This window comes from Anticarsia gemmatalis, chromosome W (genome assembly GCF_050436995.1).
Source record: "Anticarsia gemmatalis isolate Benzon Research Colony breed Stoneville strain chromosome W, ilAntGemm2 primary, whole genome shotgun sequence".
Classification (NCBI taxonomy): domain Eukaryota; kingdom Metazoa; phylum Arthropoda; class Insecta; order Lepidoptera; family Erebidae; genus Anticarsia; species Anticarsia gemmatalis.
The window spans coordinates 4251288-4263550 of NC_134775.1; the positions used below are offsets into that span (position 1 = coordinate 4251288).

The 12263-nt window shown below is 37.2% G+C and overlaps 1 protein-coding gene across 1 annotated transcript; it reads left to right on the forward strand.

Annotated features, from left to right (window-relative positions):
• The first annotated feature begins 123 nt into the window (after positions 1-123).
• Positions 124-1870, forward strand: LOC142986011 (uncharacterized). Its single transcript, XM_076134245.1, has one exon. It carries the CDS (start codon positions 215-217, stop codon positions 1742-1744), a length of 1530 nt encoding a protein of 509 aa, XP_075990360.1. The 5' UTR covers positions 124-214; the 3' UTR covers positions 1745-1870.
• The last annotated feature ends 10393 nt before the right edge of the window (positions 1871-12263 follow it).

The following is a 12263-nucleotide window of genomic DNA, read 5'->3' on the forward strand; positions in this document are numbered from 1 at the left end:
ACGCTGTTTGTTTAATAACTGTGACAATTTAGAGCTTCGTGAAGTGCCAAACTCTATAAAAGTATATTTGTTGAGTTATCACCGATTTTATATACCTTAATATGCTCGGATATGTCAAAATCACTTGAGAAATACATCTCTGGAAAGTATTCCTCAAAACGTGACTCGACGCCAAAATGAATTTAATCCTGCATGTTTTGACGAAATTATAAATATGTACACTGCAGCTATGGAACAGCGAAATGGCTTGAATTTTGATAATATGCACGAAATCACAGAAGATGATCTCCATTTCTGGACTGGTTTGAGACATGATCAATTCGAAAATCTATTTCGGCAAGTACCGAGCTTAAGTCGTCGATCAAGTTCTCCACGAGAAGATCTGTGTGCTTACTTATGTAAGATAAGAACTGGAGAACCAAGTGTACGGCTTAGCACAATATTTAATAAATCAAGACAAACACTTGACAGAAAAATCAAACTCGCAAGACTATGTATTTTTCAAGACTTTGTGCCGCTTCATTTGGGACTGGACCACATCACTCGGGAAGACGTCATACGTAGAAATCGGGTTTTGCCCAATAGCGTAATGGGAAACGAGGAATCACCTAAGGCAATTTTAATTGTGGATGGGAGCTACATTTATATCCAAAAAAGTTCGAATTTTTTATTCCAAAGAAAAAGTTACAGCCTTCATAAATACCAAAACCTAATAAAACCATTTATGATCGTTTGCGGGGATGGGCACATTGTGGATGTAACTGGTCCTTACGACGCTACTACCTCAGATGCCACAATCATGGAACAAGTTCTTGAAAATCATGGCGGACCTATGGAAGAGGCTCCTATTAACTTCTTTTTAGAAGAAGGAGACATTTTTATTTTGGATAGGGGGTTTCGCGACGCAGTTCCAGCTTTAGAGGCACATGGATATGTTACACATATGCCACCCACTAAAAATCGCAATGAAACACAACTATCTACTGAAGAAGCAAATAAATCAAGACTGGTGACAATGTGTAGATGGGTGGTAGAAGCTATAAATGGTCGCTTCAAGAGGGACTTCAAACTATTTCGATACAGAATCTTTAACCGCGCAATGACTACAACCATGACTGACTACAAGATAGCGGCCGCACTTATCAATTGCTTTCAAGAGCCATATGAAGACAGCATGTATACTGAGCAATTTCTAAATATTATAAATATCAATATACACAAGGAGAACCTATTGTCCAATTATGTGAGTCAAAGGAATCTAAACAGGCAGAGAGCGCCATTCCGCCTGCTGAGTAGTGCCGATCCTGATCTCGCAGACTTCCCTCGTCTTACTCGCGAAGATATGATTTTATTCGCACTTGGGACTTACCATATCAAAATCGCCAGATCATACTGCAGCGAACATATAAAAAGAACGGGTGTGTATGAAATCGAAGTCTATAGGCATCCCGAGCTCGTTACAGTAGACGAAAATGCAGCGAATAGTATGCTCATCAGATGCCGCATACAGTCAAGACATGTAAGAAGCAGGGTGTACTACACTTACGTTCTGTATAAGAGAGGAGAAGGCCGGGAATGTATAGTCGAGCATTACTGCTCATGCATTCACGGGAAAAGAACGCTTGGAAGTTGTGCCCACGTTATAAGTGTAATATTTTATTTGGGATGGGCCCGATATGAAGAAAACTTTAGTCACCCTGCTCTTATATTAGACAATGTAACACTAGATATAGAAAGAATGTAATAAATGCTAAAAACATATTTATTGTTTTTTATTTTGTTTTTTTTTTAACTTGAGTTCACCTTGACTCGAAAGCGCACTACGGGCGCCAGCTAGTAGTGTGGGCGGGTATGTCTTTTTTATATTCATGATAAAAAAATATTGAAAATATATTAAAAACCCCTACTGAAAAGTAATAGCAATATCACATGTTTAGCCATCGAATTTGATAGAGGTAAACATTGGGAATTCAATTACACAGTATAACTAATTTTTTGAGTAACATAACTTTTGTGTACATCTTGGGTTTTTTTCGAGCATTCTCCTTTCGTGTTAACTGTCATTTAGTATATTAAATTTGCAACAATCATCTTTTGTTATGTCATAATTGATTGACAATTGACTCGGTAAAATTATTTTATAATTATGTAATGGATAGAATTGCAAGGAAATACGCAATACAATCATTTTCCAAAGATAACAGGCCAGTGACTTGCAGAGAATAATCTTTAATATTATGATTACATTTGAATGTTAACTTATTAGGTTTGGATTGGACAAATATGTATTTTCCATTATTTAGTTTTTGCCAAATATTAATGTTACCATAAATAAGCTTATTGTGACAAATATCAGGAAGTGACAAGGTTACTTCCGTTAACAGTTTTGACTCACAGGAAGGGTTATTGATCGTTGACAGAATAGAAGGTAAAGGACATATCATATAATTTGTATTGACACTCTTACAACTAGTTATATCATCTAATAATGCGTAGTTTAATCTATCATCAGTTATTGCTATATAGAGTTTAGATGGGTGAATCAATACATATGTTAAGAAGTTATTGCCTTCTTGAGGAGTAGGTAACGGTAGGTTTTTGTACACATTGAACCTCATAGGGTTAATCAGAGGAATTTGGATTACAAACATAATCTTATTATTATAATAATACGCAATTAATTGTGACAGATCTATAATATTATGTATATGTATTTTGTAAAGATAAGGTAACAGGAAATTCAACATTCGATTTAAGTTGTTTACTATTTGAAAGTTCGTTATATAATTTTGTAGGAAATAAGACATAGGGATGTAAAATATTTGCCTTTGCAAATAAAATAGAATTTAAAATTGTATCAAGAATATTAGAGATTGACAATAATGATCCTTCTAAGACATTAAATAGGGAATTAATTTTCTCAATATTCATTAAATTAGTATTTGTTTTAAGATTTTCAGTAAATATGTAATTAAGTTTTTGTATTTGCTTATCTAATTTAATTTCATTTTCATTTAATTTGTGTATGGAAATATTAAAGTTACTGATGGTGGACTGAACAACGTGTATGTTGTCCTTCATGAGGGAAAATATTTGATTTTCATTTTCTTGAAAAGATGTAATAGCTTGATCGTATTTTCTAGCGTCATCTGCGTCTAGAGTACCGAAAATGAACTTTAATATTTCGCCACCTAATTCGAGTGACCTTTTAGAACGATCATTGAATCTTTCAGAGATAAGGTGAGATAAAGAGTTATACTTAAGAAAATTAGCATTAATTAATATTTCTAAAGGGTCAATCGCATTTTTACAATCTAACGAAATTATAGCTAAATTCTTTGCTTTTTACAGAAAGCAGATAGGTACACTTAAAATAAATTTTTGGATTTTATCTAAATAAGGTTTGATAGGGACGACTTCGACGTGAGTAATCACATTTCAGAAGTCGTTGTAAAAATATGCAATTGATGTCGGGTCAAAGTATATACCCGGACTATGAGAGATATATTCGATGGGATCAGCCAAAACCAATCTGTAACAATGGCAAATCACGCTGGTTAAATTTCGTTAACATGATATTTGACATGTTTTCTATTTATGCTTAAAGAAACATTGTTTTTACCATGAATTTTTACTATTTTATAGGAACCTTTCCAAATTGGAGATAAGGCTTTTCTTAACCTATGATGATGTTTTAAATAGACCATATCACCGACTTTGTAAGTTTTAGATGAAGAATTTGTATCATAATATTTCTTTGATGCTTCTTTACTTTTAGTTATATTTTCTAAGGCCCTTTCGCGAGCAAAACGCATCCTGTATTATAAGGCGCGAATATAGTCGTGTCAGGTAGTGCTATCATTTGATTCATATAAACTACTGGGTATGGAAGTTTGTGGCCAAATAATAACTCAAAGGGAGTATATTCTGTTGTACAATGAGGCGTTGTATTATAGGACAAGATGGCAGTCGCTAAATAGCAATGCCAGTCGTCGTGATTTTCGTTTACGAACGACTTTAGATACTCCTTGAGAGTGGCGTGACTCCTTTCTAGAGCGCCATTAGTTTGAGGGTGATACGGGGTTGAAAAAAGATTTTTAATTTTAAGAATTTCTGTTAATTGTTTGAAGAGATCGGAGGTAAAACAGGTACCCTGATCAGTAACAATCATTTTTGGAAAACCGAATAGAGAAAAGAAATGAATTAGATTTCGCGCTACTTCTTCAGTCGAAAATGTTATCATAGGATAAGCGGAAGAAAACTTGGTCAAATCGTCCTGAAGCGTTAGTATGTACTTGAATTTTTGAGGGCCAGCTTCGGGCAGAGTACCGACAATGTCGAGAGCTAATCTCTCAAACGGTTTGGTACTGGAGGAGGTAATGACCATCGGTGCTTTGTTTGAAGAGCGCATAGGTTTGTTTATTTGTCATAGCCTACAATCTTTTACAAATCGTTCATTATCTGAACGCATAGATTTCCAGTAATAGGATGCTTTTATCCTATTGTACATCCTTTTTACGCCTGGGTGACCAGCAATAGTGGTACCATGATTTTCTTTTAAAATATTCGGGACCTCAGCGGGAGTAGGATATACGATTTTATTTTTATAGATATGCACTTTAATTTGAGTGCCATGAAAAATATACGATATCATATTATAAATTTTAACATACACTAATTTTGTAAAAGGCTCTGAAAAATCGGATATAGCTAATTCTTTTTCATAATTTTCGTTAGAAATCATTTTGTTCCGTAATTCCATAAGTAATTTATAACCTATAACCTGTTTCGTCGTAATGATGTATTTTAGTATAAAGAAAATAAAGCGTTCTATTATTAGAATCTACAGTGTTAACGGTTTCAAGTTCACGTTCACGAGCGCGTAACTCGTCAGCATTTTCTACGAGTGATAACAACTGCTCACAATGTGGCATAGAGTAATCAAGGTCCAGAGACATCGGGCATGCTATACATTTTTGTTTGGCTAAATGAAGGGATTGACTATGTTCTTCTATGACAGTATCGTTGTTTGATGCGGTTTTTAAAAATTGCTTTTTGAAGTATTGTTCATAAGTTGATTTATTTAAATTTGAGTTAGAAGTTAAGGCATTTACGGGATATCTAGATAAAGTATCGACATTAGAATTTAGTCTACCTTGTTTATAGGCGATTTCGTAATTATATTCTTCTAGTTTAAGTCGCCATCGCATAAGACGGATCTTTGACATTGAACAACCAAACTAAAGTTCTGTGATCCGTAACGATTTTGAATTGGTAGTCATATAAATAGGGGCGGAATGTTTTCACACCGAAAAGGATAGCTAGAAGTTCTTTTTCGTTTTTAAACTCTCGTGACTAGTACACATAATATTATAATGCAACGGGTCTTATACGCGATTGAAAATTTAAAGGTTAGGATACCTTATTTGCTGCCCAACGTTTCGATCGCATTACAACGACCGTGGTCACGAGCTGACTGATGTGGCTGCTAAGCGTCGTCTCCTTGCGGCCCGAGTTTCGACGCCTACCCTCACTTGGTTTTCACTAAGTGTACATTGTTCGGAATTGTCGGTACTTCGATACACAACACTAACGACGTCTTTACACTGGCGCGTTACGTCATGCCGGCGATGGCTGCACTTGCTGATGACAGGATTCCACGTAGATGATAAATGGTATCCATCTTCACGGTTGAAATTAGTATGTTTTTTTATTTCAACCGCTTCTCGTACTATCCTGGAGTAATAGTGACGATCTGTGGAGAGGACCCGGGGTTGATGTAGCTCGATCCAGTGATTGGTTCCTGCTTCCAACAAGTGCTCAGCTATCGCGGATTTGTTGACTTGACGGTTCTTGACAGCTGCGATATGTTCCTTGGCCTTTTCAGCTATTGTTCTTTTGGTCTGTCCGATGTATGAACTACCGCAACTACAATCCACCTTGTAAACGCCAGGCGTCTGAAGAGGAATTACATCCTTTGGCGTGCGCAAATGGTTAGCTACCTTGGAGAACGGACTATATACAGTCTTTATGGAGTATTTCTTCAGTACTGTTCCAACTTTATCCGTTACTCCTTTTATGTAGGGCATAAAAGCTGGTACTCTGCTAACACCAGTCTGACATTCTTGCCTCTTCAGACGTCGTTCGGTTCTCCTGTATCCGTTTCGCTTAAGTACCTCCTGAACGTGTGAGAGGTCACCGTCTAGGTGTTCAGGGTCACAAAGGTCGTATGCTCTAGTTGTCAGCAAAGCCACCACGGATTGCAGGTGTCGCGGATGATGATGCGAATTCGCGTGAAGATACTTATCGGTGTGTGTCGGTTTTCGATAAACAGTGTGGCCCAAGGTACCATCTGTTCTCACCTTTACTTCGACATCGAGAAAGGCCAACGATCTGTCTGTCTCCATGTCATATGTGAAGTTGATGTTAGTATGAATGGAGTTCAGGGTGTTTAACAGCCGTTCTACGTCCTGTTTATCTCCTCTCATGATACAATACACATCGTCGACATATCTTTTCCGTAGCTTCACATTTGATGCCTGCATATCTATGACGGCATATAAACGTCGGGCAGCAAATAAGGTATCCTAATGCGTCCAATGGAAATTAACGTCCTTCTTTAAAAGAGAAGTAAGAGGTTTAGTAATCTTTGAAAAGTTTTCGATAAATCTGCGGTAGTATCCGACTAAGACTAGAAATGATTTTATATCCTTGGCGTTTTTGGGAGATGGAAGACCTTCGATGGCTTTTATTTTGTCGGGATTAGGCGAGACACCTTTATCAGTGATTACGTGACCGAGATAAGTCACTTCTTGGAGTAAGAACTCGCACTTGTCTGGTTGTAGTTTTAAATTATGTTGCCGAAATCTTTCAAGGACTAATTTTAGCTTATCGAGGTGACTAGGAAGATCTGGAGAGTATAAAATGCAATCATCTAAGTAGACGTAACAGTGTAATCCTCGAAGACTAGACAGTACTGTATTCATAAGACGCTGAAAGGTGCTAGGGGCATTTTTAAGCCCAAAAGGCATTCTGTTGAACTCGTAGTGACCAGATGTTTCGTTTGTGCCAACAATTGTGAATGCTGTTTTTGCTGCGTCAGCAGGATTTAATAAAATTTGGTGAAATCCACTTACAAGATTTAAGGTTGTAAAATATTTAGAATGCCCTAATTGGTCAAGAATATCTGTTATCAGAGGTATAGGATAAATTTCGGACACCGTGACATCGTTAAGACGACGATAATCTATGACGATACGCCATTTACGTTTACCTGAGGCATCTGCCTTCTTTGGGACAACCCATACAGGGGCACTCCATGATGATTGAGAGGGGCGTATGATATTTTGTTTCAGCATTTTAGTTATTTGATTGTCCACTTCTTCCTTGTGGCATTCCGGGAAGCGGTAAGATTTAACGTGAATTGGAGCGGCATTTCCCGTGTTTATAGAATGATCGATAGTGCTTGTATAGGTGAGGGGTTCACCTTCGAGATGGAAAATATCTGTGAATTGAGGACAACAGTCTAACAAAGCTGCTTTTTCTTCAGGATTTAAGTGAGAGGTTCGTATTTGATTTAGAACTAGATTTTGTCTATCAGTAAGAGAAAGAGAAGTTTTATTTACAGTTTCGATATTTGAAATTGGCAGACACTCTGTGAGGCTATTATTCACAGGTGTGAGATTAACAGAATAATTATTAACTTCAATTTCAGATTCAGTTGTATTTAGAATTTAAACATTTACTCTACGATTTGGCTTTAAGGTGACAACACAATGACTCCTTCAGATATTGTATGATCAAGAACTAAGACTTATTTAAGAGAGATTTTAAGAGAGGTAACTCATCTGCACTGTTTGACACTCCACATCCGATTACAGCTTCGGAACGAGCAGGGATTTTATAAATTGGCAGTTTGAAACGAAAAGTATGATTTTGCATTATTAAACATTGCTTATCATAATCAATGACAGCTTTAAGATAACCTAGACAATCAGTACCGATTATGCCATCATATTCAAGATGAACATTTTTAACAACATGAAACTTATAAGAAAACACTTCTGAAGATAAATAGAATTGCATTTGAAAAGTACCTAATGTTTGGCAATATGTACCGCTATCATTGATTCCTTTAAGTCTCATTATTTCTGGAGATAGATTAGGCTTTTGATAAAGACTTTCTTCTTTTACTAAAGAAACGCTAGATCCGGTGTCGATTAGTAGAACGAGTGACCGGTTAGTATGCTTAGTTAATAAGAAAACACGCGGAAGTGTTACCTTTTTAATAAACGAACTCGTTTCGTAAACTGGTATATTATTTTGATGAGATTTGGGACATTTTAAGGACTGGGACAAATCATCCGACGGAAAAGAGGTAAGTTTGCCTGCTGAATTATCATCATTTTCCTTACAAGGTAAGTCGTTTGTGTAGTACTTAAGGGAGTTATTATAAGATTTAGATTTATCATAAGATTTAGTATTATCATAAGATTTAGAATTATCGTAAGATTTAGTATAGGATTTAGGATAATCATAAGATGTAGTATAAGATTTAGTATCATTATAAGATTTAGTATAAGATTTAGGATTATCATACGATTTTGTATAAGATTTAGGATTGTCATAAGATGTAGTAAGGTAGGTAGTAAGGTAGTATTGGAGGAGCTCGTGGCTTAGTTAACAACAGCCGCGCGGATCGATCTCTGAGGTTAAGCCATGCTTGCTGAGGTTGATTTGTGGATGGGTGACCATCTTATACATATCGAGTTCCTCCGTGTTTCGGAAGGCACGTTAAATTGTGGGTCCCGGCTGTCATTTTCGAAGATCTTTGACAATCGTTAACAGTAGTCAGAAGCTTGAAAGTCTGACAACCAGTCTTACCGAAGGGTATCGTGTTATCCCAGGTAACTGGGTTGCGGAGGTCAGATAGGCAGTCGCTCCAAGTCAAACACTGGTATTCAGCTGCATCCGGTGAGACTGGAAGCCGACTCCAACATAGCTTGGAAGAAAGGCTAAGCTGATATCTATACATATAATAAAATTGTAGAAAAGTGCTGTCTGTACATTGAAAATAAAAAATAAAAAAATAGTAGGGGTTATTGTTATGTCGATGTCGAACCCAAAAATGTAATTAACTTTTTTTTTGTCTGTTTGTCTGTTCACGCTAATCTCAGAAACGGCTAATCCGAGTTGGATGCGGTTTGCACGAATATATTGTGGTATGCTTCAGTTATGCTTTAGTGTTTGTTTCATGTCAATCGGTTCATAAATAAAAAAGTTATGTCAAATTAAAGAATCACGTCGAACACTATTCTATGCTTATACATAGGCACCATTAATCTCCGCAACTATTTGACGGATTTGGTTGAAATTTTGTACCGACATAAATATTTTAGAGCCTGGCGCAACATAAAGACTACTTTTTACCGCGGGAAAACATCCGTTTCCCATGGGAATTGGTAGTTTATTGTTTTTCTAACGCCTGTTCCGGTCAACGAACGACGTCGATCATTGTTACTAGATAGGTAAATTACAATCATTAATAGAATATGTTATAGCTACTTAAAATAAATAAATAAATTTAACCCATTAATGTCCCACTGCTGGGCAAGGGTCTCCTCCCGTAATGAGGGAGGGGTTAGGCCTTGAGTCCACCACGCTGGCCAAGTGCGGGTTGGGGACTTTGCATGCCTTCAATTAATGTATTAAACAAATTTTAGGCATGCAAGGTTTCCTCACGATGTTTTCCTTCACCGTTGGAGCATGTGATAATTATTTCTAATACACACATAACTTCGAAAAGTCATTGGTGTGTTGCCTCGGGTTCGGACCTGCGGCCACTGGCGTGGGAGGTGTCAACTTATACCACTCGGCTATCACCGCTCTTATTACCTTGGAATTGACTGGATTACCATGGGAAAAAAAATTAAAAAGGCTCATCTAAATTCTCTGAAACTGTAAATACGTATAGGTAAGTTAGGTCAAGTAAATTTTTACTTTGCAGGTTTAAATATTTTTTCTTTCTAAAAATCGGGAAGTTTTGTTTGTTTATATAGTTAGTTAGCTCAGGTTAGGAAGAAGTTGAAAATACATACCTTTATCTATTGCACGTCTCTTTTGTTTTAGATACTGAAAAGGTTAGGGTTACACGTTGAAACTTATTACTTAAACTGTATAATCATCTGTAAGTATTTATAATTGAATTGTTTATGGTAGTACATATTTACTAAATAATATTGTGTAAAGTAGTAGGTACTATTAATTGTAAGGATGCCACGAAAAAGGTCCAACCTTTCTCAGTGCAGCAGAAATGCTAAAAGGATGAGATTAGTTCGATCACAGGAATCTGAAGAAGATCGTGAGGCAAGACTTACAGCTGATCGTGAAGCTCATGCACTCAGACGTGAATCTGAGAGTTTCACAGATACAGAAATTCGCCTTAGTTCTCAGAGAGTTCGGACAGCAAATGCCCGGTCTCAGGAGACACAGGAAATGCGGGAAACACGTCTCACTGCCGATCGTGAAGCTCATGCACTATCGCGTGAGTCTGAGACCTTTACTGATAGGGAAATTCGCCTTAGTTCTCAGAGAGTTCGGACAGCAAATGCCCGGTCTCAGGAGACACAGGAAATGCGGGAAACACGTCTCACTGCCGATCGTGAAGCTCATGCACTCACACGTGAATATGAGACTTTCACTGCTAGGGAATAATAATAATAATAATAATAAGTATTTATTTCTCTTTCACAAAGTCAGTTTACAGAATGAAGCACAGTATAAACAAACAGTCGGTCCTTTGTGAGAGACTGGTGTCTGAAGTAGGATTCCCTGTGTTACAGATCACCACGCTCGCACCTCTTAGACAAAGCGTAGAGATATTTTATACCTAGTACTTAATCTATGTATTTTACAAAAAAAGAAATTAATTTTATACAAATAGCATGCATATGTAAGTGTGTGAGTGGGTGAGTGTGTGTGGGTGTGTGTGTGTGTGTGTGTGTGTGTGTGTGTGCGCGTGTGTGTGTGTATGAGTGTGTGTCTGTGTATTTGTATATGAGTGTGCGTGTATGTACCAGTGGTGAAGGCTCCATACAACTCGATTCCTACCGGCTTCCCTTTCTGGACAGACTTAATATTAGTGTTAAATTAATTGTTTACTTTTGCCTAATAATACACAATTAATTAATAATCAACAATATTTAAACCGAAATCTTTAACTACAATCAATAATCTAATCGAAACAGTACGAAAACGCCTACCCTTCAAAAATGACGCTCCGCTAAAAACGCAACGTGAAGTAATAATAATTAAATAAACCGTAGGCGCTGATCGGGAATCGCGTACAATAAAAACTATGGCGGCGATGTCGCTTACGACCTTTTGGATCGCGCTTTACACCGCGCTGCATAGTGGCGAGCAAGCCGGAGGAAGAGCGGGTTGCCTCGCGCTACAGCGCTCGCGCCGCCGCCGCCGCGCCGCGGCGGACACATGATCTTACGCATGTTTCTGTCGCGGCGCGAGCCGCGTGCAAGAGCGAGATGGCGAAATATAAGCTAAGCATCCTGCATAAGTATGAGTCGAACATTGTTCACCAGTTTGACATTAGGTTATGTTTGTTTACTGTTTTTTCGCGCGCTCTATAACAAATTAGAATATTTGTGTTTATTACAACATTATTCCTTAGTAAATGTGTTTGTGCATAACTGTGAACGTATCAGTGTATTAAACAGTAATTGTTTTGAATGTTTCTATTCGAGTAAATTTTCATTTTGTCAGATTTATAAGTTAAACTCATTTCTATTAAAGTGTTCTGCGTTTATCCATAATGTGTTTGATATTTTATTGTTGATGAATACATTCTAAATTGCTTGTATAATATGTTATTAAACAACCAGTGCGAGACAATCATCAATCGTTCGATATACGTTATCTTAAATATGTGCTGTTGTGTTACCTACGTGTTACTACTGAAGACAGAGTAACTTACATGCAAAACAAGCATGATTAGGTAGCATGGTAAGTACCTACATATGTATTATTAGACTGCAGAGAGAGAAATAAGAGACTGTAGTCGAATGTAGATAATACTCTCATATTGTTATTATGCAGAATTTTACGTCGATATTCTTACGATGTACATAATATGTAGGTACCTACTATACCTAGACAATGACTAATAGCTCCGGCTTACCTTTTGTACAAACTGACCCTTCGCCACTGGTATGTACGTGTGTGCGGATGAGAGTCAATGCGTGAGTGCT

Bases quoted from the DNA above. Each gene is read 5' to 3' on its own strand.
- LOC142986011 (XM_076134245.1), top strand. From the start codon at position 215: ATGTACACTGCAGCTATGGAACAGCGAAATGGCTTGAATTTTGATAAT.